General features: G+C 33.1%; 4 protein-coding genes across 5 annotated transcripts; 3 read left to right on the forward strand and 1 right to left on the reverse strand.

Annotated features, from left to right (window-relative positions):
• Positions 1 to 1,034: 1,034 nt before the first annotated feature.
• On the forward strand, positions 1,035 to 11,291 carry LOC140814260 (MADS-box protein AGL24-like). The gene is made up of 9 exons (XM_073173190.1): positions 1,035 to 1,180; positions 1,522 to 1,715; positions 2,706 to 2,790; positions 9,467 to 9,528; positions 9,620 to 9,719; positions 9,978 to 10,019; positions 10,112 to 10,159; positions 10,849 to 10,973; positions 11,090 to 11,291. Exons 2-9 carry the CDS (start codon positions 1,534 to 1,536, stop codon positions 11,094 to 11,096), a joined length of 651 nt encoding a protein of 216 aa, XP_073029291.1. The 5' UTR covers positions 1,035 to 1,180; positions 1,522 to 1,533; the 3' UTR covers positions 11,097 to 11,291.
• A 1,432-nt stretch (positions 11,292 to 12,723) lies between these two features.
• On the forward strand, positions 12,724 to 16,872 carry LOC140814351 (guanosine nucleotide diphosphate dissociation inhibitor At5g09550-like). Its single transcript, XM_073173300.1, has 13 exons — positions 12,724 to 12,969; positions 13,593 to 13,655; positions 13,849 to 13,932; positions 14,145 to 14,252; positions 14,327 to 14,499; positions 14,758 to 14,869; positions 15,098 to 15,178; positions 15,273 to 15,335; positions 15,598 to 15,699; positions 15,798 to 15,922; positions 16,033 to 16,243; positions 16,364 to 16,438; positions 16,507 to 16,872. Exons 1-13 carry the CDS (start codon positions 12,883 to 12,885, stop codon positions 16,558 to 16,560), a joined length of 1,338 nt encoding a protein of 445 aa, XP_073029401.1. The 5' UTR covers positions 12,724 to 12,882; the 3' UTR covers positions 16,561 to 16,872.
• A 3,495-nt stretch (positions 16,873 to 20,367) lies between these two features.
• On the forward strand, positions 20,368 to 22,854 carry LOC140815103 (uncharacterized). Its single transcript, XM_073174215.1, has 4 exons — positions 20,368 to 20,527; positions 21,381 to 21,552; positions 22,125 to 22,241; positions 22,465 to 22,854. The coding sequence occupies exons 1-4, from the start codon at positions 20,418 to 20,420 to the stop codon at positions 22,636 to 22,638; spliced, it is 573 nt and encodes a 190-aa protein (XP_073030316.1). The 5' UTR covers positions 20,368 to 20,417; the 3' UTR covers positions 22,639 to 22,854.
• A 549-nt stretch (positions 22,855 to 23,403) lies between these two features.
• Positions 23,404 to 26,404, reverse strand: LOC140813638 (uncharacterized). Of its 2 annotated transcripts, XM_073172246.1 has the most exons (7): positions 26,266 to 26,404; positions 25,926 to 26,161; positions 25,747 to 25,842; positions 24,984 to 25,024; positions 24,267 to 24,384; positions 24,060 to 24,140; positions 23,404 to 23,745 (listed from the first exon to the last, which is right to left on the reverse strand). In XM_073172246.1, the coding sequence occupies exons 2-7, from the start codon at positions 26,112 to 26,114 to the stop codon at positions 23,689 to 23,691; spliced, it is 582 nt and encodes a 193-aa protein (XP_073028347.1). In that variant the 5' UTR covers positions 26,115 to 26,161; positions 26,266 to 26,404; the 3' UTR covers positions 23,404 to 23,688. The 2 variants fall into 2 exon arrangements, with proteins under 2 accessions (XP_073028347.1, XP_073028346.1); XM_073172245.1 differs by having other exon boundaries at positions 25,926 to 26,403.
• Between the last annotated feature and the right edge of the window lie 130 nt (positions 26,405 to 26,534).

A 26,534-nucleotide genomic window follows, 5' to 3' on the forward strand; every position in this document is an offset into this window, starting at 1 on the left:
TTAGTTTTTATTGTGAATATCGGCTGGGTTCATCCGTCACACAGATAAAGATTCGTGAGACCGTATAACACAAAACCTACTCTCCGTTAACTTTAAAAAATCATACATGTTCAATCCGTTAAATCATAAATACATACCCACACGACCCATACTTGAAGTGTAATAGGTTCAGCTCGTTAGACTCATCAGATAATGATATTTATACCGTATTTTGACATCTAATTTTTAACGAATACAATAATAAAAAAATATAAATCAAGTAGTGTGAAATTATAATTTTAGTACAGTAAGTTGACATGTTCTGAATTTTAGTCATTTAACTTGTCAAAATTTGATTTAAATTCAATAAGTCGGATTTTTTTGTTTTTGATTTAGTAATTTCTTGTCAATCACTAAATCCATTAAATATGGTTTAGTTGTATCGATGCTTTCGTAAATGACACATGTGGTGAGAATGAAGTTTATATTATACACATTAAAATTCATCTAAGAAAAAGTAAAGAGAAAAATAAATCAAAAACAACACTGATACTTAAAAATTAGAGAAATTTTTTTTGTTGGTTTCTCTAAACTTATATTTGTTTAAGTGGATTTTAATGTGTGTAATATAAGCTTTATCTTTGCAACATGAGCCACATAAAAAATAATCGTTGTCAAATAAAGAATATCCGATGGATTTAACGGTTTCAATAAAAAAAGAAAAAAACAAAAAAATTCAAATTATTAAATGAAAACAAACTCTGACAAGTTATAATATTAAAATCCAAATTAGAACAACTATACGATACTAAAATTATAATTTTTCTTAAATTAACCAAAGTTATAACTTTGATAATGTATTTGATCTCTTTGATGTACATAGAAACAAAAAAAAAAATTGCTAAGATTTGAAAAAAACAAAAGAAAAAATCGGATCAACAAGAAGAAAAACACACGAGAAGAGAAAGAAGAGAAGACAGATTATCTAAGATAAATTAGATATCAAGAATCGAAATTCAATACTCATATATCATATCCGACCCGACGCATTGGATCCCTAGAGATATTACCATTGGAGTCACATCATGCACCAATAGGATAGAGCATAGAGTCAGCTCAGAATAGTAAGCTTTTCAGCTGACTTTCTCTCTCTTGTGAACAGTCTAGGGCTCCTTGATTTTGTGTGTCTCTCGTGGAGGAGGTGATCTCATTTCTTCCCTGAATTAGAATTTCGAATGCTTTTTTTATTCACGCGGAAGTCTCATCTTTCCCTTCCTTTTTATTGCTGTGAAATTTGCCAGATTCTCTGCCATTTTTGTGTTTATTTTTGGTAAACCAAGGGTTTGTTTGCAGATTGCTGTATTTGGATACACGGTTCCTTTTTCTTTATAATATATATATACACACACACACACACACACACATTTTAACTTTTGTATTCCTTAATTTCATCAAAAACCCACGAAGAAATCTCCCTATATCATCATGTTATTAGTGTCTGCATAAATCGCTTATTCCTATTTTCTATAATTATTTGTGTAGAGATCCACAAAAATGGTGAGGCAAAAGATTCAGATCAACAAGATTGACAACCTAACGGCGAGGCAGGTGACCTTTTCGAAGAGAAGAAAAGGGCTCTTCAAGAAAGCTCAAGAACTCTCGGTTCTCTGTGATGCTGAAATCGCCCTCATTGTTTTCTCAGCTACTGGAAAGCTTTTTGATTTCTCAAGCACAAGGTTCTCTTCTGTTCTCTCTCTCTCTCTCTCCCACACTAGCAACACACGAGCTAGCTATCTTCTTTTTCATCCATCTTTCCGTGTTCTTCACTAAAAATGGCTGAATCTTGAATGCAAATAGTGTATCAGCGTAAATTGTACTGATTCCGTACCGTAAAATCCCAAAGAAATCTTCATTTAATGATGTTCTTATTTTAGCACCATCAATCAAACCAAATAGTACCATGTTTGCCATATATTGTAATGTTTGATTTTGTATATGTATGACAGGTAAATCGATCAAAAGTAAAATCTCACGCACATTAAACACAGTCTGATCATTTGAGATACAAGGGATCCTTTTCTTTTTCTTTCTTTTTTTTTTCGGGTGGAATGAAGCTTAAACTTTTATGAAAATGGTAAAAAAACTATTTTTTTAAATAAAGAATTAATGAAGTTTTCATTGTGTGTAAAGTATAAATTATATGGATTTTTTTCTCGATTAACGAATAAATAAGAATCCGTATTCTTATCGGAAAAAAATTATTAAGTTGTAAATCAAGGTGTTGTGTTGATTAAATACGAAGAAAAAAAAAAGATGATTTTGTGGCAATACTTTAATTTGGTGTTTTCTCATTCAAACCCTCTTCCTATTATTTAGGATCTCTTTGTTTAAGATGGATGAACTCTATGATTTCAATGAAGAAAACGGGTGTTAATTATCCTATTGAATGGACTTGAAATTTCGCTATTCCTTTTATTTTATGATATACTATTTACCTATCTTTTCTTTGCCGATTCGAAAAAGATCATTTTTCATGTTAATCAATATGTCGCATATACATGCATGCAATTAGATTTTATAGATTCAAGAATTGTAAAATGGACTTGATTGCATATGAAAATTATGCCATATTTCTCATGGAAACTTGTTCTTGTACACTCATTCAGTTGACGACAAGGAAATTACTAACTTATCCCAAATATTTTACTGTTTCTTGTGTTTTGGAGCATGATGCAACTCATACAAAAGTATACTGTGAAAACGGAGAACTCTAATAATCTAAGCCAGCAACCTCTCCTCATCGATCAGCAGGTTATTAAATTTCACTATATCTAACTTTTTTTTATGTAATATTTGGATAAATGGCGATTTTGGTATAATATATTTATCTTTTTGTCATTTTGATTATATATTGTCCTTTCAGTCTTAATATGTTATCTTTGTTTTTTGCGATTTTAGTTATTTGTCCAGCGTTTTGCCGACATGATGCTGATGTGATATATTGTCCTTTCAGTCTTAATCTGTTATCTTTGTTTTTTGCGATTTTAGTTATTTGTCCAGCGTTTTGCCGACATGATGCTGATGTGATATATTGTCCTTTCAGTCTTAATCTGTTATCTTTGTTTTTTGCGATTTTAGTTATTTGTCCAGCGTTTCGCCGACATGATGCTGATGTGTGCAATATCACATCAGCACTCTCGATGAAACAACAATAAAATTGCCAATATTTTAAAGAGGAAAAATTACATACTCTTGTAAGTTGACATGTGTTGGGTTTTAGTCTTGTATCTTGTCAATATTTGGTTTGTATCTAATAACTTAGATTTTACTTGTTTTGGTTGTTTTTTTTACCGAAAGTCATTAAACACATTGAATATTGTTTATTTGACATCGATGCATGTTCTATTACGTAGCTTTTGTAATGAGAATAAACATATATTACAATATATATAACCATAATCGAAAGAAAAAATAAAACAAAAAAATACAATATTTCAAAATCGGAAGAAAAAACTTGTAGTTTCTCTTTATTTGTGCTGAGATAGATTTTAATTTGTATAATATAGGTTTTATTTTTCTTATATGAGTTGTCTAGAAGAACAACAATGTCAAAAACCAATATTTGGTTGATTTAGTTTATTCGGGTGAAAAAATGACCAAAACAAAAAAAAAATTCATTGACAAGTTTACATGACAAAAATCCAAAATATATCAATTTACAGGAATAAAATTGAATTTTTTTTTGAAAAATAAGAAACAAAAATTGAATCTGTAATGCCCCAGATTCGACGACTGTCTTCAATGTACTAAGACTCGACCCTAGGAAACTTCCTAGGGAGTCACCCATCCAAGGATTGCCCATAATTAAGCACGTTTAACTTTGGAGTTCTTATATGAGGAGTTCCCGAAAAGAAGATGCACCTTCTTGATATGAGTAGTATCTATCAATCTTTTAGATACTTCTCAACTGCACAATCACATACTTGAACAGATTTGGAATCTCTCTCATTCCGATGTGAGATCGGTTTATTCATGTCCCTTCGACTATAAGCCTATCAGGATCAGCTCATTGTCCGTGCAACCTTATGGCACTGGCCATCACTCCCCGCCCACTTCAACCTCGGGCGTCACATCCCACTAGCTTCCGCTTGGTTTGTCCCCTAACCACACACCATACTATGAGAGGTCGGATTTGATACCAATTGTAATGCCTCAGATTCGATGAATGTCTCCAATGTACTAAGACGAGTCTTTCTAGCATTCTTATGTCCTCACTCACACGCATCCTAGAAAACTTCCAGGGGTCACCCATACCAGAATTGTCCCATGTCAAGCACGCTTAATTTTAGAGTTCTTATAAATCTTTTTGGTATTCCTCACAGGCTCATACTTAAAAAATTTTGGAATCCTTGTCATTTCGGTGTGGGATTGGTTCATTCATGTTCCCGCGCCTTCTTAATATGAGCAGTACCTATCAAATCTTTTAGGTATTCCTCAACTGCACAGTCCATACATAAAAAATTTTGAAATCCCTCTCATTCCGGTGTGAAATAGGTTCATTCATGTTCCTTTCACCTAGAATTCTGCCAGGAGCCGATCATTGTTCGTGCAACCATATGTCACCGGCCATCACTCCCCGCTCTCTTCGGTCCCAGACGTCACATGACTATAACACCCCAGATTCGAAGATTGTCCCTATTATACCAAGACAAGTCTTTCATCATGATTATGTCATTACTCACACGCACCATAGAAAACTTCTCAGATCGTCATTCATCCTAGAATTTCCCCAAATCAAGTACATTTAACTTTGGAGTTCTTATATGATGAGCTCCCGAAAATAATATGCACCTTCTTTATATGAGTAGTATCTATCAAATCTTTTAGGCAATCTTCAACTACACAGTCTCATACCTGAACAGATTTGGAATCTCTCTCTTTCTAGTGTGAGATTGGTTCATTCATGTTCTCTACGCCTAGAGATCTGTCAGGAACCGCTCATTATCCGTGCAATCTCATGGCGCCGGCGATCACCTCTTGTCCTCTTCCGCCCCGGGCATCATATGTCCACCAGCTTCCGCTTGATTAGTCCTTGGACCACACCGTACTAAGAGAGGTCGACTTTGAGACCAACTGTTATGTCCAAAATTTAATGAATGTCTCTACTGTACCAAGACGAGTCTTTCCATAATTCTTATATTCTCACTCACAAACACCCTAAAAACTTCTCAGGGGGTCACCATCCCAAAGTACACTTAACTTTGGAGTTTTTATGTAATTAGCTCTAAAAAAGAAGAGGTATAATAGTGCATATAATATCTTTTAAGCACTCTTCAAATACACATTCTCATACCTAAACAATTGTGGAATCCTTCTCATTCCGATGTGAGATCGGTTAATTCATGCTCCATTCATCTAGAAGTCTGCTAAGAGCCGCTCATTATCCGTAAAATCTCATCGCACCGATGATCACCCCCACCGTTTTTGGTCTCGGGCGTCATGGAATCTCTACATGAGCATTTTATATTGTGAAAGTCACAATGACATTGAATTTGTACATTTTTCAGCAGTCAGTTTTGAGTTATCGTGTCTCAAGTACATTTGACTCTTATGTACTTCTATCTTGGTTGTCCCACGTGCGACATCTGGAGCTAATAAATATGAAAATAAATAATAAATTGGACACCGAGATTTACATAGATAACCCTTAAAATTATTAGGGTAAAAACTACGGGTAAGATGAAAAGAATTCTACTATAATATTTTATGGTGTACAATCACTCACTGTGTTTCGAAAGAGAATACAGACACGACGGTTTCCATCCATCTGCAATTTTCAACAAAGCGGGCCCGAACCACCACCATAAATCATTGTCTGCCACCAATGAGTTGATAGCAATGCAAGAAGAGTTGGAGGCATTAAACAAGAATAAAACTTGGGATCTTGTTACGCTACCACAAGAAAGGAAATTCATTGTAAACAGATGGGTCTATAAAATCAAGCATAATGGTAATAACCAAGTTGAGCGGTATCGTGCTAGACAGGTTGACTTCAATGAGATATTTTCTCATGTGGTTCGGCTTTCAACTGTCATAATAGTGTTGGTATTTGTGTGTGGTGATTGACCTACATCTAGAACAACTAGATGTGAAAATGACATTTTTCATGGAGATCTTGAAGAAGAAATCTATATGCTCCGATCATAAGGTTTTGCAGAAAAAGACAAAGAGAACTTGGTTTGCAAGTTGAACAAATCTCTGTATAGTCTCAAACAAGCGCCGAGATATTGGTACAAGAGATTTGATTCATATATCACGAGCTTTGGATACGACAGACTGAGTGTTGACCCTTGTACATATTTCAAGAGGACTGATGATTATATCATTTTGCAGTTGTATGTGGATGACATGTTGTAGCACGAGCCAACAAATATCAATTCCAAGAATTGAAGGCACATTTGACTAGGGAATTTGATATGAAAGACTTGAGATCAACAAGCAAGATTCTAGGGATGCAAGTTCACCGAGGCAGAAGTAACTGAAAGATTTGGCTTTCCCAGAATAATTATTTGAAGAAAGTTTTGTAAAGCTTCAACATGAAAGGCTTGTTAACCAATCTCGACCCCTCTTCTTGTTAACTTCAAGTTATCCTCCGAGATGTGTCTTGGCAGTGAAGCAGAAAGGATGAAGATGTCTCAAGTACCATATGCATCAGTAGTGGGAAATTTGGTGTTCGTCATGATCTGAACAAGACCAGACATTGCTCAAGCAGTGGGAGCAGTTAGTCGGTATATGTTGAATCCTGGACGAGAGCATTGGAGCATTGTTAAGAGGATTCTTAGATACATTAAAGATACCTCAAATGCTGCATTATGTTATGGAGGATCTGATTTTACACTCAGAGGCTATGTCGATTCAGATTATGCATGTGCACCTGATAAGAGAAAATCTACTATTGTTTATGTGTTTACACTTGCGGGGGAGTAGTAAGTTGGGTTTCAAAATTACAAACAATTGTAGCGTTATCTACAATAGAGATATAATATATGGTAGTTACTCAAGCTTGTAGGAGATAATATGGATTAAAAGATTATTGGAAGAAATCTAGCACAAACAAGAAAAAATTCATTTATTTTGTGATAGTTAGAGTGCCTTATACATTACAAGGGAATCCAACTTTTCATTCGAGGACTAAACACATTGGAGTTCAATTTAATTTTGTGCGAGAAGTAGTAAAAGAAAGAAGTGTGAATATGTAGAAACTTCATACGAAGGACAATGTATCTGATTTTCTGATCAAGCTAGTGAATACAAATAAGTTTGGATTGTGTAGATCCTCAAGTAGCCAAGAAGAAACGTAAGCAGCAGGAAACGATAAGATTGAAAGGATGTTTGGAAATGTATATGATTATGAATCAAATTAAATCTCCAAGTGAGAAAAAGTCAGCAACTTGATTGGTTGGTGGCAGACAAAGATTTATTGTGGTGGTTGGGGCAAAATTTGTTGAAAATTGCAGATGGAAGGAAACTGCCAATACAAGGCTTTACACGAACGAGGAACTCTATAAATAGAAGCTCTGTCCTCTTATTTAGATATCATTTCTGCATCAAGTTTTTCTCTCATCTTATAACATTTGAGTGCTTAGTTCTATAATATTAATTAAGTGTTGTTTGTTCTCCTGTATTAAGAGAGTGCATTATTTTTGGAAATACAGTGAGTGGTAGTGCACCATAAGATATTATAGTGAATTTTTTTTCATATTGTCCGTTGATTTTACCCCAATAATTTTAAGGGTTTTTCCACATAAATCTTAATATTCATTTTATTCTTTATTTTCATATTTATTATTTCCAGATGTCGCACGTGAGACCAACATATTATGTAGCTATGTTATACTAAATAGAAGGGTAATCTACTTTATTAGTTACTTACTTACTTTGTACATGGACTAATTATAATACCAAATGCCTGATGAATTCTTTGAATCTTGATTCAGAAAAACTTCAAACGATTTCCAACTAAAATTCCAACACTTTGTGTATGTGCTTACTTTTTTGTTTATGATTATTATAAAGCAATATTTTTTAAACAATTTTAAAGGTTTCCTGACAATAGAAGATATCAACACAGAAAAAATACGTTCTCGATTTGCCAAATTCAAAGGAAAAAACGCTCATTTATGGTTTATCATTTCTATGCTCTTTCGTTGATTAGGAATTAAGTAGGATTTTTGTTGAGTGTAGACTGTTAATGCTTGGTCCAACTCAGAATTTGGATATAATTTTACTTATAACGTGCACAAAACTTTAAAAAATGAAGATCATTTCAAGTGTTGTGTACATATATTTGTAATCATATTCGGACTGATTTATAGACGAAAAGGATATACAGGAGGACGGCTGATATATATTTCTGTGCTGAAAATACAAAATGAGCAGCAATAGCTATGTTATTGAAATATTGCTCAAAGCTCGAATTGAGCACGATGCGTTATATACGGGTCTAACAGAAAACAGGAAAGTAGCCCAAGATTTATGGAGGTATAGGAGTATGATCATCACTTTACTTTACTTTACCTTACTGCCAATAGACCAGTTATCATGTTCTCAATTTGTGCGTGTGCAAGATTTCAATCAAATACAAAACAATCACATTTTCTTCTTGCAAAAACAATCTTAAGATATTTAAAGAACACATAAAACATAGGGCTATAGTATCCATAAATTTATAAATCTTATCTAATATTCTTATCTTCACTATACTCATGACGTAAGATAGATTGAGAGAGCAATGGCGGAACTTGTCAATTATTAGCTATTGGAAAGTCCAGAAAAAACCTAATAAGCAAATATCTTAGACAGTACATACGAATTTGCAAAGGGTATAGATTTATTAGTAAAGGTGTTAGTTAGCAAGCTTACACTATGGCTGAGGCTCTCTTACAAGAGGAGAACTTGGTTAGAAATCGAAACAGATGGAATGTCAAATGGCAAAGATGCCATCTTTCTTTATCTAAAGATCTACCTTTACCGGACGAAGTTTTTCCAGAAATGTGGCTTATGATATACATGACCGAAAATCAATGGCTCATGATTTTAGAGTTGATTCAAAAACAATTTGCATGTAAACAATATTATACAAGTCATGTGGATATCAAAGCATTCAAAGAGCCAAATCATGATCTCTAGCTAGACCCCGATCCTGTATCTATGAGATATTTGCTTATTTGTAATAAAATCAACTAAAGAATGATCTAAAAATGCAATCTGCTAATGGATCGAGATATTAGCTTCAACGAGCCTCGAATCATCTACAAGATCTTGAGGTTCTCTTTGATAATGCCATCTGTTTCAAAGGGCCATAACAGATTTTTGTCTGATAATATTTGATATTACGTGTACTGCACGAGAGAAAAACCTTGTGTGTTTGCTAGCGCTAATAACCTTTCCAATCATATCATTTCACTCTTATAGTTTGTCGTTTCAGGCCGCAGGTACCAGGCATGACATGCTCAACAAGGAACTTGCGAAGCGGACTATCGAGTTACAGTATGTTGTAGCATCTCCTCACTCATGTGGCTTGTTCAATCTATACGTATACACATATCGAAATGATACCTGGAACGAATTTATCCGACAGGCAACTCAAGGGAGAAGAGCTTGAAGGACTTAGCTTAGACGATTTGATGAGACTAGAGAAATATGTAGAAGGTGGATTAAGCCGAGTTGCAAAATTTAAGGTTAGGTTGTTTCAATTCTATTAGGCTCTTTAGTCCACTTAGGGTCTATTACTACTGCTAATGCAACAAGAATAATTTATGAGAAGTTATTGTAAGTTCATTTACTTTTATCAGTAATGTTTAAATTCCAAGCATATTTACTGAAAAAATATAATTTGTTAATTATCTCGCATATATATTTCATATAATAAAATATGAAATTATATTGCATGCCTGTGCTTAAAATTGCAACTTAATTGCTATATTTGAATGGCACAGGATGAGAAGTTCTTGAATGAAATCAGCATCCTCAAGTCTAAGGCATGTACTGAAACCAGACCTGATTTATAACCTTGATTTTAATATTTATCCAAGAACATTAATGGCCGTAAAATGTTGTCCAAAACTTCCAGGAATCAAAGCTGATTGAAGAAAATGCACGATTGAAACTCCAAGCACAGGTGAGTTTTAGATTTCCCCAAGCATCGAATCTGTTTTTGGTTCCGCTAGTTGTTTGTGATTTTATTAGTTCTTTATCTATACGTACAACTCTCATTTCATGACCTGTGTGATCTTTGTACGCCATAAATTTTATGGTTTCGATTCGAATGGTTGATGTAATTGTTGAACTTTATGTAATTTATAATCAAATGCTTGTTTCGTATATCGATCAAACATATTCAGTTGAAATTGATCATTTGGAAGTTTCCTGTAAAGTTGATAATATGTTATCGTTTTTATCAGAACAATAGGGTTGTTATGCTCATTACTAAACTTGTCGAAGAGACGAGAGGTTAAATTGATCGTCAGAAGAAGAATCAGATAAAAAATTAGCATAGATTCTAGGAAAATCAAACTTCCATGGAATAGAAGCAAATGAAAAGGCTTTCATAAAAATTCTCTTATAATCGAAAATGAAGTTTTTATTCTGTACATGGCATATTATCAATCAATAAATGTTTCCTATTTTTTATTATATAAAAACTCATTTGTATTGAACTTTCCATCTTTGGAATTGAACGAGATCATGATCAAATTTTAATTTCATGTTTGAAAGTATTAGATTTTTAAAAAAACATGAATCATACATTGTTAATTAGATTAGATGCATTAGAAAGTGTGTATAATGTGATAAATGTTGTTTATTCAGAGACATGAAGGCATGAGAATCGCAGTTGAAATTGATCGAGGGAATTCAGCCAGCTCCATTACCAACAGTCATAGCTTCGCGGTCTGTGAGGACAAAAGCGACTCCGACACTTCACTCAGGCTTTGGTACGTACGGAACTACACATACTTGGAATATTTTTTGTGCTTCTAGTAAATAAATTGTATAGACCTATTTTATTTTAATGAAAAATTCAATTTTACTTAACTACCAATTGTTGCAGCCTGTAAACTATTCAATCAAGTGAAGGGTTGATGACATTAAGCACTGGAGAACCGGGTTCTCATAATTTGGGTTTATAGATACTAATTTATATATTATTGTATAAAATAAGTTGGACCGGAAGTTTCCGGTTCAGGGCATGATATTTCACTACTTAATAGGTTCGAGATGTTCATTTTTTAGAATAAATATAGCAATAAATATATCAATCTTTATTGAGGTAACAAAAATAACTTCGAATAAAGTCTGTTTTTGTGAAACGAGTCGATCTGGTTTATATATGTACTAAAAAATGATTTTAACGTAAAACTAATATTTTTTATGGGTTGAATCGGATATCGAGTATTTTGGTTTACAAAATTGACATTCATGATCTCATGAGAATTTTTATGAATTATTAATCATATCCTTTTCCTCCTAAATTTATATTTTAAAGAACTTGTTATATGAATTTTTTTATTTTTTATTTTTACAAATCAAGGCAATTATATATCAATTTTCTTCTTAGATTGCAATATAAATAGTCTTAATATAAAAGATTCAAACTATTATAGGCATCAAGCTATATTAAAATACTTGTGAAAAGTAGTACATTTAATTTTAATATAGGTAAAAATTTGTGTAAAACGGTCTCACGGGTCGTATTTTGTGAGACATGTTTCTTATTTAAATCAGTCATGAAAAAATATTATTTTTTATGCCAAGAGTATTATTTTTTATTGTGAATATCGGTTGGGTTCACTCATCTCACAGATTCACAAGAAACCTATTCTTTAATATATACTAGTACAACGACGCACGCGTTGCGTGCTTGTACGATATGTTTTTATAATTTATTTGATTTATATTTAAATGAGGATTAAAATATATTTATAAGAAATAATGAGTGGCTACATTATAATTTTGATATATGAACTAAAAAATAAATTAAAAAAGAATTAAAAAAACCCAAGCAAAATTTGAACCTCCAACCTCATGATTAAGAAACATAGACTTTATCCACTAAACTACATGTGACTTGCTTTTATTTTTTAACACTTTATTATTATGTAGAGAGTGGGGGTGAAGGGTATTTTAGGTATTTTAAAAAACAGACCAAGGAAGTTACTCTAACCTACTCAGCCTTAATAAATAGTAAGAGATATATATATCAAATAAATTTTTTAAAATTGTAAATCATCTAAACACTATATTTCGATCACTATCTAAATCTAGACAATTATCATACGTGACAGTTATTTAATTATTATTTTTAATCATTGGTTAACTTTTAATTCAAAACTGTAAAATGCTCTTAAAATTTATATTATAATTTATTTATAAATTGTCGACCAATAAAATATTATTGGAACTTTGAATACGTGATAGAATATGAGGTACAAAATTATAATGAAATATTTAATAAAAAGAATTGATTACTAATACGATTCTAATCTATCATGTATCAATAAATTAAAAATTTATATTTTAAATCTACTTTTTTTAAATAAAAAAATAATCTTTTTTTAAAAAATTAAATCTATTTATTTTTTTAAATACATTATCACACTATATAATAGAAATTAAAATACCCCCACGCTGAAGACTCGCTCCCCTGCATGGCACAGAACGTGTCCGCTTCGTAAATCTCCCACTGTTCTCGTTTCCAATAATCATCTTCTCTCTCCCTTCTTCACTCTATTTTCTCCATTGATCCGTTTGTTGTATTGTTTTCTCTTCCCCTCTATCTCTCTGCAATTTTTCTGGGTATTTTTATTTTTGGGAATTTGAGGCGAATTTAATTTGTTCGTCGACATGGATGAAGAGTATGATGTGATTGTTCTGGGAACTGGACTAAAAGAGTGCATTCTCAGTGGCCTCCTCTCTGTTGATGGCCTCAAAGTTAGTACTATTAATCTCCACTCTCCATGCATGGATTTTTGTGAATGAATGTAGGATTGTGTGAGTGATTGCGAGATTTCTTGACCAATTTAAAAGGTCCTTTGATCGAGCCCAGTAATTTCTGGGATGATTTCAATATAATATGGGATTTACGCATGGATGCGATATTATTTGTAAGATTGCGTGTTTTGATTTTGCTTGCAGTGATTTTCTTGGTCTAGTTTGCGGGTTTCTTAGATTAAGCCCAGAGTGTTTTTTGGCCTTTTTCAGTATGATATCAGAGTCGCACAATCACTTGTTCTTTCTTGTTTGCAGAGTCGATCATGGTTTTCTTTGTAATAGAAAGATCAGGATCTGATGATTTCTGGATTTGTAAAACTAATGGTGTGTTTGGCACTGCATAAATGCGAAGACATGATTGTGTCATTCCCAAATTTGGATTGATTTGCTATGAATCTTCCAATTTGGCATTTCCAATTTGGCATTTCCATGTTTTGATGTCCACTAACTAGTGGCTTGATCATTTGACTGTTGTGAAATTTGATGTTCGCTTACCCTCATCATTGCTTCAGAATTTATTAACAATGGAGCTTCAAAGATTTAATATTGGATTCTCTGAGCAGGTGCTTCACATGGACAAAAATGACTACTATGGAGGAGAATCCTGCTCTCTCAATTTAAATCAGGTAATACTTGATACAATCATGGAATATATGTTCTCTCTTAACAAATGCAAAATCCCAAGCCCTTTGGTCAGTTTAATAATATTTATGAAAAACCGTATTGATCATATACAAATAGTTAATTAGAGTAAATAGCCACATTATTATTGATGGGGTTTCCCCTGTTTGTTTTAACAATTTATATTTTGTTCCACAGCTCTGGAGACGCTTCAGGGGAAATGACCAGCCTACAGAGCAATTAGGAGCAAGCAGAGAGTACAATGTTGATATGATCCCAAAGGTATTTGAGATTTTCTGATGATATTCACTCTTCTGCCTTCCTCGTTTTGCCTCAATGCTCCAAGGTTCATCTGTCATTTGGATCCATCAAATCTCAAGCTATTGCAATGCCACTTTCCTCTTGAGTTTCAAGTTCTGGAAATAGATTGTCTTCTTGCATTTTTGAAATTTTAATAGTTAAGTTTGAGTTCGATATTATTTTATCTTTTCTAGTTCATGATGGCAAATGGAACATTGGTACGGGTGCTTATCCATGCGAATGTTACCAAGTATCTGAACTTCAAGGCAGTAGATGGTAGTTTTGTCTACAATAAAGGAAAGGTAGGCTGCTTGGGTAAAGTTTAACAGTTCTTTTTCTTTCATTCTCCTTATCTTATTAAACTTAATCCACTCAGATCTATAAAGTTCCTGCATCTGATGTTGAAGCACTAAAATCTCCATTAATGGGGCTGTTTGAAAAGCGGCGTGCAAGAAAGTTTTTTATTTTTGTGCAAGAATTTGAAGAGAACAATCCCAAATCTCACGAAGGGATGAATCTGGATACAATCACAGCGAGAGAACTTATTGCGTTAGTTTTTCAGCATTTCATATTATTCAATCATGCTGCAATTTTTGTCATTTCCTTGATCTTTGATAGGGATTTGAATATCTATTCAATTAGTTAATACAAGGAATTATTCTTTGATTAGCTCCTTATCAGCTAACTTTTCCCATTGAATTTGATTGATCATGTGTCACAATGGTTATGGAATTACGGAAAGTTAGCTTAATTTTTTTTTGTATGAACATCTTTTAGTTTAAATTAACAACCATCTTTCTGATGCAGAAAATATGAACTCGAAGATGACACGATTGATTTTATTGGCCATGCTTTGGCACTGCATAGTAATGATAGTTACTTGGATCAGCCAGCTATGGATTTTGTTAAGAGAATGAAGGTAGATGTTTTAATCAATTGTAGTCAGCATGTCTGATGAATATCAAGCTTTTCTTTTCTTTTCTTAGCCTCGCCTTTTAAGGTTAGAACAAGGAGCAACAACAACAAATCTGTTGATGTATGGTTGCTTTGAGAATGTAATTTATATAGCAGTATATATGTATGCGTTAGTGGAGTTTTTCTTGCTAAAGAGGTAGCGTTAATAACTATTATTTCATTCTCCGAAAAGCTGTATGCCGAATCTTTGGCACGCTTCCAAGCGGGATCTCCATACATCTATCCACTGTATGGACTGGGAGAATTGCCTCAGGTTTGTGTGCCTCGATCTGTATATCGATTTCATGTTTAGAGTCATCTTAATTTTGTTGGTGCATGATTGAGCATGCATGTATCACAATTCACAGGCATTTGCACGCTTAAGTGCTGTTTATGGTGGGACATATATGCTGAACAAGCCACAATGTAAGGTAATGTTTCGACTAATTTAGTCTTTCTTACCAGAACAACCTATCTTCCCTTGGTATCTTTGTCAAGCGTCATACCTTCTTTGAAGAAATTAAATAGTTTCGCGAATTTCTTTTAAGTATATATATAGAATCTGTTTTCAATAGAGGCTTCAGCTTTCATGTTTACTGAATTTTTTAGGCTGATGCCAATGCAAACAAGAGAGGTGTTCCTTGCCTTTAAAATTTCAATCCTTCTAATTGTTTTAGATTTTCGATTTTACAGGTGGAGTTTGGTGCAGATGGAAAGGTAATTGGAGTAACATCTGAAGGAGAAACTGCTAAATGCAAGAAGGTCGTCTGCGATCCTACGTATTTGCCTGATAAGGTTAGAATGACGCATCGCATACGATAACACAAGTTCATAAGTTGCAAGTTCTTGATGTCCAGAAAATAGTGTAAATATGAATGCCTATATCCACACAGGTTCATAAGGTTGGAAAGGTTGCTCGTGCTATTTGTATCATGAGTCACCCAATTCCAGACACCAATGAGTCTCACTCAGCCCAAGTCATTCTGCCACAGAAGCAACTTGGTCGTAAATCAGATATGTGCGTCCATTAACTTCCTGATGTCCATCTTTTGCATGCTATGAAAAACTGATCTTGTATATCATTATATCATTTTCGTCTCGAGTTTGATCGTGTCTCTGATGATAAAGGTATCTGTTCTGCTGCTCATATGCTCATAATGTGGCTCCTAAAGGAAAGTATATAGCATTTGTTACTGCAGAAGCGGAAACTGACAACCCAGAGGTCGAACTAAAGCCTGGAGTAGACCTTCTTGGAACAATTGACGAAATCTTTTACGAGACCTACGACACATTTCTACCCACCAACGACAATGATGCTGACAATTGTTACATATCTAAGGTGTTATGCTTGTCTATTTTCCTATCGTTTTTGTACAAGACTGACATTAATACATGCATACATGTAATCTTATCAAACCATTTGTTGTCAAGAAATCATTCTTTTTATCGTGTGTTTCAGAGTTATGATGCGACGACACACTTCGAATCCACAGTTACTGATGTATTGGCCATGTACACGAAGATAACTGGAAAGGTAGTGAATTTGATTTGCCAACATCACAGAAACTTCTTGATTTTATGTAACTCATTATGTTGTTCTAGGTTCTCAATTTGTCGGTGGACCTGAGTTCGGCCAGTGCTGGTGCTGAAGAATAAACATCTTTTGACGTCCTCGAATTTTCATGGATCATCAACTTCTATTTCTAATATACGGACAACTTGAGTGCGTGATTTTGTTGAGACAATTCATTTCCTAGGAATATATTAGGACAAGTGTGTTAGGTCCCTGTAGTATCTTCATTCTTTTACTCTATTTTCTAGAGTTGTTTTTCCTTCTCATTGGAATGCTCTAGTTTGATCTCATAAAAGCAATTGGGAGTTCGATTCAAAATCTAATTCTGAAAAGGAAGTAGATTTGTCTAGTTGTATTTGTCACCAACATGATTAACATACTTCAATTTTCTTCAAGAGTGGGTACATATATACTGAATCGAGTCGAGTAAAAAAGTTATATCACAAAATTGACTTGTGAGATATTCTCGTAAGAGTTTTTGACGTGCATCTTCAAATGATAAGTTTTGATGGATGATATTGGAAGACAATGATAAAAAAAAAGGACTTCAAATGGTAGGTTTAGATGGATAATATTGGAAGACAATGATTGCAGTTTCTCTTGAAAGAAAGGATAGCGATTATTATTGTACGAAGTATTATAAATTTGAGTAATACTTTACATGCTCGATTGTACAACTAGCATCAAAGCTAATGACAATTTTCTGGTTTCTTAGTTGCCAGCACAAAATATCGTGTGAGATTGTTTCGTGGATTAACTTTGGTAGATAAATTTTCGATTCGATTCAACCCATAAAAAATATTATTTTTTGTCAAAAATTTTGTTTTAAATTGTATATATAGAATGAGTTGATACATTTCACAAATATAGATATATGAGATAATACGACAATAGACTATACTCTTAATATAAAAGGACTTTGCTAGGCAAAATTGCCACATGAATTTCAAAAATCTGAGTTTTATTTTATTTTTATTTTTAGCTTACATTGTATATAAATTTTGGTAAATTAACAAGGTTGATAAATAATATAGCATTATATAAGCCTTTATTTCTTACAAATACATGAATTCACTTGACAATAATACAATTTTATTATATTAATTATATTCACTAAATTAAATTATATCCTCTCTACATATTTAATTAAAGTATGTCTCTTATTATACGGTTTACAGATCTCTATTCATGAGATGAGTCAATCAAATTTTTTTTGTCGTCTATATCTATAAATTATTTGAATAAAACATGACAAAATATCATTCTTATATGCATTTTTCTAGAGTTTTCAATTTTTTAACATGTAATTTATTTGTCTGTGACGTTGGCTAGAACTGATGTGTTTACAAAAATATTTTTTGGGACCAAAATTTTTTGGGTACACATTTATAAATTTCCTAAATAAAATATGATAAAAGATCACTGTGATACATCTACTTTTAGATTTATAATTTTCTAATTTATTTATTTTACTTGTAGTTATTAACCAAAAATTATATATTTGAATAAAAGTTATATGACTTTTATATTTATAAATTACTCGAATAAATATGGTAAAATCTTTGTGATATATTTTTTAGAGTTTATAATTTTCTAATTTCTTTATTCTACTTATGGTCATTATAAAAAAATTATATGTTTAAATAAAAGTTATATTTCTTTTTTAGAGTTATAATTTTCAAATATCTTAATTCTACTTGTGGTCATTAGCTATAAATTATATGTTTAAATATAATTTATATGTTTTTCTTAGATTTTTTAATTTTCTAATATCTTTATTCTATTTGTGGCAATTAGCTAGAAATTATATGTTTAAATTAAGAGTAGGTCTTTTGTGAAACTGTTTCACGGATCTTTATTTGTGAGACGGATCAACAATTCTCATATTACAATAAAAAGTAATATTTTTTTTGGTATAAAAAATAATTTTTTTTCCGGGGTGTCATAAAATTAACCTATAAGACTGTATCATATGATTTTTTTGTTAAATTATATAATAAAAAATATCAACTATATAATGTGGTTTTCCTGATATTTAATTTATATTTTTTATTCTTTTTAAATTTTTATGGTTTGTATTTATAAATTACTTTAATAAAATATGGTCACAAAGATAATTATGATATATTTTTTTTAAAAAAAGTTTTAAATTTTTAAATCTCTTTACTTCGGAACGTTGAATATAACTTATGTGTTTAAATGAAAAAAATTGCAACCAACATTTTTTTTTGCGGTTTACATTTATAAGTTGCTTGAATAAAACACACTAAAAAATCATTATGATAGAGCTTTCAATTTGAGTTGAGTCTGTCGGGTTGATCCACTCCGCAAGTAATTTAAGTAGGTTGGGTTAAAATTTTGTCAACTCATTTAAAGATGGACATAAATGAGCTTGCACGGGCCCAGGTGAGCTGGCTCAGATTGGTCCGTTGGCCTGGAATGAAATTTTTTAAGGCATTATGGATTTATGGTGATATGTGTATTTTTTTTAGGGAAAGTTGTGATTTTTTTTGTCAAATACTTTGTATAAAATGTACAAATGTGAAATAATAATTAATAATTTCGTTGAGATTTTTTTTATAAATATTTATTTACGAAATGATAGATTTAATTAATTATAAAAAAATTATTTTTTATTAATCCACAACCTATCTTGGGTTGGGTTGAGTTGAAGATTTCCATCATGTCGAGATGGAAGCTGGCCTAACCTGCCCAACCAAATGACGTGTTTTTTGCGGTCCATCCCCTCTTTCCTTGAGTTTGTCTGTGTAACAGCTCTAATTATGATATATCTTTTTCTTAGTTTCTAACTTTTTAATATGTAATCTCTTTGTTTGTTATGTTGACTAGAACTTTATGTTGAATTTTTGGTTGTCTACCTATATAATTCTAAATCACCAACAACTATCCAAGGGATCTACAAAATGCTTGTGTTTAAAAGAATTCGACCCGCGTGTTGTTGTTATGTATCTATTAGTTTATAGAGTAAATCTTTCATAAGATAGTCTCACAGATCTTTATTCGTGAAACGGATCGATCATGTTTATATTCACAATAGAAATTAATATATTTGATATAAAAAGTAATATTTTTTTGTGGATGACCATATAGAATATTTGTTTCACAAAATTGACCCGTGAGACGTCTCAGAGGAGTTTTGTGTAGTTTATAAATCCAAGAAGACTACAATCCAAGAAGACTATAATCCAAAATTGGATTATGTTACCATTTTGCGGACAAAATCTAGAAAAATGTGACGTCCATTTATGATCTAACTAGGAGGAGATGGAGAGAGGTGATGCACCAACATCAATCCAATGTTACATGAATCAAAGTAGTGCATCCAAAGAAGAGGCAAAAGAACATGTGAGGGGTTTGATGCGCATGGCGGGAAAAAAGATGAACGAGTACTTGTACGAGAAAGATTATATTATTTTCGCGTAAATTTGTAGAAAGTACTGCGGATCTAGATAGAATGTCGATGGAAAAAGTTGAACGAGGATGGCAGTTGTGGCCGCAATTTTTCTTAATTCTTGTAAAATAAGTTTGATTTTAATTATAGACTTAAAGTATTTATAATTATTTTAATTAATTTAGTTTATGTTTTAAATAATTGTAGTAAAGTATTAATTTTTTTAATATAATTATTATATGAAATATCATGTAAATATATATTAATAAATAGATATTTGATGGAATTGTAAAATAATTATTTTGGACAAGTATAAGTTGACCTAGATAGATTGAAAATAATCTTATATCAAAATTTTGGTCAAATAAAAGTTATATTTTAAATTACCATAAAAATAATTTTTTGGGGTGATTTTGTAAGAAGTGATAAATTATGGGGTGGCCCTGTAATTTGAAGAATCCAGGGAAAAGTTTCTGTATAAATTCCAAATGAGACCGCGAGGACTCAAAATCATCAACAGAGGGAATCATGGGAGACGATGGGGTGAAGAATGAAGCAATGGAGATCCTCGGATTGTTTCAAGCTCTCCCGCGTCTTGTTGTTTTCGATCTAGATTATACCCTCTGGCCTTTCTACTGGTATTGATCTTCTTTTCTACCTCTTTTCCCGTGTTATTTTTATGAATTTTTTTCCGCTGATGCATTTTGATTTGTGCCGATTGAAATTTTCTATCTTGGAATATGTTAAAGACATCCGTATTAGTGTATTTTTTGGCTCAGTTTGCGAAAAAAAAAATCTTGGAAATTCCCGCAGCTGTTTCTATATTGCGCGGGATGCTGATGATCGAAGGTGGTACAAGTATGGATGTTGCTGTATTTTCTGTTTTTATGAATCCATTTAAAAGGAACTATCGTCAGGTTGATTAAGTTATGCGATACTTTGCGTAAGAATTTCAAAATTTTAATCTTCTCTTTTGTGTTAACGAGTCCAATTTACCACAGAAACTAATTGAAATGAACTTCGTAATGGAAATTGACACCAATTTCGAAAAGCTTCTAGGCCGAGAAATGATGGTGATTGTTACTCTGTTGGTTAATGGTTGTGTTCATAACCCTTGTACCCATCCTCAAAGGCTTCGAGAGTTTAGTGCCACAACTGCCACATGCCAGTGCTTGAATGTGTTAAATCTGTTATATAACCAGTTAGAACTGGATTCGAACTGCGATTTTGGGATTTTATATCAGCAACGACATAACCATTTTACTTCAATAGTTTAATTTGATTTGTTGTGCCTTTTAGTCATGGTGGTATGTTAATTAGCAAACAGATGGTAACTAGATTGCATTTTTTTAAAATTATGCTGATCGATTTATTTTCTTGGTGGCTGTGACTGATGTATATGCTTTAATTGTCTTATCCTGAATTGCATGCTTGCCTTTTTAGTTTCTTGAGAACATTGGTATGCTAATCTAATATGTTGATTTATTTCAGTGAATGTCTTTCTAAACGCGAGATGCCATCATTATATCCTCATGCCAAAGGCATATTGAATGCTCTTGAAGAGAAAGGCGTTGATATTGCTATTGCATCAAGGTCGCCTACTCCTGATATAGCGAACACTTTCCTTGAGAAATTAGGGGTAAAATCAATGTTTGTTTCTCAGGTGAGCTAAATATTTTATTTTGTTGTGTACCGAGTTTTTATGTCAATAGCATCCCATGATTTTCCTCTTCAAAATAAGTAATGTGAAAAGAGATTATGCTCCTCCATTATAAGAGGCTTGTGCAGAGAATAATGACATTGCCAACAATATTAAGACAACATGTCTCATGGCTTAGTTTTTTGTATGCATGGAGATATTTTTGACTTTTCTATACCTCAATCAAAACTAGAATAAAATTTGGTCGGTTTTTTAATTTTAATGAAAATTTTTTGTTCAATTCAGCAAACGAAAATGTGGGAGTTTGACCATTAAGATGCAAGATATAAGGTGTGAAATGTCAATTTTTGTGTTAATCTCGACTTGCCCTGGAAACATGAATGTAAATTTCACATTGCTCTCAAATGGGGATTTGATGTAAAGATGTGATTAGTTGAGCTACTTGCCAATCCTTGTATGTATTCAAATTAATTTTCGGCAGTTCTAGTGTTTGAGATGTATCATGCATTGCCAAATGAAGACTTTTCGTATATTGTTAGCAAGGAGACATGTACTGAATATTTTAAAAATTCCAGGAGATATTTTCCAGCTGGACCCACAAAACCGACCACTTTCAGAAAATCCATCGGAAGACAGGCATTCCATATAATGAAATGCTTTTTTTTGATGATGAGGATCGCAACATAGATACGGTGAGATATCTTCTCCAGTTGTGTTATTTATTCAACGGCTTACAAGAAGAGATTCTGGAAAATTATTTTTGCAAATGCACTATACTAGGAAGTTTTTGCTGCCCCTAAGAGTTTTAGGTTTATATCCCATATCCACCCCCCCCCCCAACAACAACAACAAAATGTATGATTCCTCTGCTGTTATTGGCTGTTATCACAGTTTCTCTCTTTGACTCTCACATAGGTTTCTAAAATGGGTGTTACAAGCATCTTGGTGGGCAATGGCGTGAATCTAGGAGCTTTTAGACAGGGGCTCTCTAACTTTTCTCAAAGCAAGGTGTCACTGGAGAAAAGCAAGCAAAGGTGGCGCAAATTTTCACAGAAATCAAGTTCATCAGAAACGAAAGGCCACTCGTAATTTTTCCGTCCTATTATAAGTATATCAACTCAAGATCATTTTAGATTTGAATTCGGATATTCACCAATTTGGTGACGCATTATTAAAAAAACAGTTTTCCTTTGGCTTGTGGATGTCTGAATTATTTCTCCCTTGTATGTTTCTGAATCCAAGACATACTGGATTTAGTCAGAAAATATAGGTGTCTGATCTTTAATAAGAACGTGTGCTTTTGAACCTCTCTCCCAATATATCAAGAAAGTTCATTCTAGACAATCAGATTTAGGCCTCCTGATAAACCTCACTTCATTAAGTGATTATTATATCTCAAAAATATTAATTTTGAATCTCTGGAAATAAAATTTCAAAAATTATCCAATCAATTAAAAATAAAATGATACAAACGGATGATTTGAAAAATTACACTCTTAAAATTTATACCATTTAAAAGTTCTTAATTTTGATATTTAGTAGTTTTCAACACCAATCCAAGTATAAATTTTGTATTTATTTAAAAATCAAGTAAAGTCTACTGAAATAATAAAAACGAAGTTTGGTGTACTTTCACACAAAAACTGGAAATTAACCAAGCCATCGTTAATTATTTTCAACTGAAATTGAGCCCGTAAATAATTCTTTTTCCGAGATTGCAATTGACTCGTGATCTATTTTGATTATGAAAAAATGTCAATTTAGTTTCGATTATTTTTCAATCAGAACATGATACTTATTGGTGCTTAAAGACCTTATAACACACAAATACCAATAATACAACAAAAAAACACCTGTTGATAATATTGGACTGAAATTCCAGAAATTATTTTTACTGTTTTTCAGTCCAAGTAACACCACCAAACAAACAGATCAAATGAATACAACAGGAATTGTTCCTGAACAGAGAACCACAAACTGAAAAGAGCTAAAATTTCACAAACTATACAACACAATGCAATCTGGGATCCAAACAAATAGCGAAATAACTACTCCTGGCAAACTAATTCTTTTACTTGTAACATATTGAGATGACATGATTTACAAAGCTCAACATTAACTTTGTGGCAATCTGGTTTTTCATGCTTGATCTTCAAGCAATAACGCCTCAAGCTCTTCTCTACGACGCTGGAGTTTCTGTCATTGTCATTGCATCATATTTATTATGTGATTCTTCAAACATGGAACAGATACAACAAGATCCAATCCAAAGTAGGAAGCGTTGAAAGAACAACAAATAGAGTTGAAGGGTTTGGAATCATCAAATCTTTCACAATATATGAACTCTGATTTGGAACAACTACAGACCCTTGTTACTTTTTAAAACTTGGATCTCAAGAACAGCTAAATGCTGAATGAGATGACTAGAAAATGAGAATACTATATGCTAATTTTATCGTTCAACAAGTATCTTAACAGCTAAACTTTAGTAAGGCAACTCAGGGGATTACCTCGAGATCCTTTATCGCTTGATCTCGTGACACATGGCTTTTTTGGTGAGTGCGTTTGAGCATACCCAGGCAAAATATCCCCTGACACAAACGGATTTATGTAAGAAGTCATTTGTGCCCTGACTTGATTATGCATACGCAACTGATGCAATGAGCCTAACAAGTAATAACATATCAACTAGTAGGTACATGATTTCTTGAACTTACGGATATAACATAAATAACACCACATCCAAGGAGCAAATAGGATGCTATGCTCTGGAGAATAAAAAGTTCTTGATGGTTCCGTAAATGCTCAGGGTACGCTCTGGTCATTACTGCAACACTTGAATTGCCCAAATAAGATAATTAAGATCAGCGACACCATAGATGTAAAGACGCTGTATGTATACATACAGGGTCTCCAAAAATAAACAGATGCAGTTAAATTTCATTTGACCCATTATCCAATATACGCAACAACAGCAATCTAGCGTTACAATGGAAGACCACCTTAGTGGTCTCTAGGTGAGGCATTTTCACCTTTTCCTGTTCTTCTTATCTCACCTTTTTTATTTTCCGATTGCTATTTACTTTAATTTCTTTCCAACTACAACTTCTCTCATCAGAAAATTTTATATTTTATTCCATTTTAAATTTTAAAATATCATGCGTGCTCACCGCGTGACTGACTACTATTTGTGTTATAAAACAAGGAAGTAGCTTTGTCTAACTGTGCACCCATACTCAATTAATCTAGTAAGCATTAATATTTACCTATCAATATGAGCATGATGATAATCTACTGCTGTCTTGCAGAGTTGGACGGCAAGGGATAGAACGGTTTTCGAAAGTTATGTCACTAGTATAAATTCACTTTATGAAAAAATTAAGATTCGTGTTTTTTGAAATATGCATGCATTATTTTCCCTGGTATATACTTACAAGATCTGCAGCATTCCTCTGCCAACCCAATACTGCAGAACCTGCAACATTATGATGAATACTTAATACATTTACCCTCTCATCGCATTGTATGGATATCAATCTCACAAAATAACATTTAAATCTTCAAACATGGTAAGACTGTGGCCAAGACAGGGTCTTTACAGATACAGGTTTCAAATTTTTAATCCCATCCCATCAGATTAATCTTTGTTTTATTTATTACTCCAGAAGCATCTGGATTCTCAAACTCAAATAATCATACCTATTGAAGCAAATGAAATTTTTTATCTTGGTTTTGAAGGTGATACCGCTGGGACAGAACCGATAGGTGCCAAATTTTTATCTGTAAATTTTCTAAAATTGCAACCTCCCCCCCCCCCCCCCCCCCATGGGACCATCTTTCAATTTTTCTGGCTAGGTTTATCAAAAAGCTATATACACCGGTGACAAAATAAACGCTTAGGGAAGTCGTTTAGCATTTCTAGTTTTCTTTTAAGAAAAATTTAAATCATCCATGAACAGTTGGGTACAATCATTTCACTGGAAAGGAGATAAAAAAACTGAACTGGAAAACTAGCAGTAAGATGTAATTGCAGGGGACCCTCTTCTCAAAATGCCTACATGATTTCATGCCTGAATTTATGCTCAAATTTCTTGAACTATCTTATAATATTTACACTAAAATTTATATTCAAGATTTTACAGCACTGTTTCTAGGTTAAAAACATAGAGTGAGAAAAGATGAGTAAACGGAGCAAACCTTGGAGAAGTTTAGAAAGAATTCCCACTCGGTCTCCGCAATAACCACAAATATAGCTATAACCACCGCATAACACCGGAAAATCCCATCAAATATCTGAACACAAAAAAAAAAAAAAGTAAAAAAGAATTAAGCATGCCCAAAGTCCGCAAAAAAATGAAGAAAATTCTTAAACTCACGTCGTTTACGTTCCTGAAGGATTGAATGGCGGACATGACGTTAATCGCAATGCAGAAAATAGCAGATAGCGCAGTAACGACGCCGAAGCCCCGACAGGTAATCAAGAATAGGTCCGGCCCCCTTGACCGCGACCGGGCGGACGAATGTCCATCGTTGCGGTGACCCACGAGCGAACTCTCTCCGTCCATCCTGGTCCTCCCGAAAACACTGCTATTATTGGTTTGAATGGGAATTTCTGCAATCCTCGAGCAGATTTGTTAGTGGGAAACTCGAATTAGCGAGATATGAACAACTTTATACAGATTATAATTGTTTGTATAATATAAAAAGAAAGACAACCACTTTACTCGCGCCAGCTGGTCAAGAAATGGTATTCCACTGTATTAAGAATTCGTAGAAGCCGCCGCGTGTCTCTTATACTCGTACGGGGTGGGGGAAGGGATTGGTTTGGAACTCCAAGGGCTGCTGGGTTGGCCCATTTCCATGGTAGTTATAGAATATATACATATTGAGAGAAGCGAGGAGGCGCAAATTGTTAATTAGTACAGACCCAAAGGTGTGTTCGGCTATTTAATGATTTGTGGGGGTTAATTTGCTTTTAATTAGTA

Source organism: Primulina eburnea, chromosome 15, assembly GCF_022965805.1.
Source record: "Primulina eburnea isolate SZY01 chromosome 15, ASM2296580v1, whole genome shotgun sequence".
In the NCBI taxonomy this organism is placed as follows: Eukaryota; Viridiplantae; Streptophyta; class Magnoliopsida; order Lamiales; family Gesneriaceae; genus Primulina; species Primulina eburnea.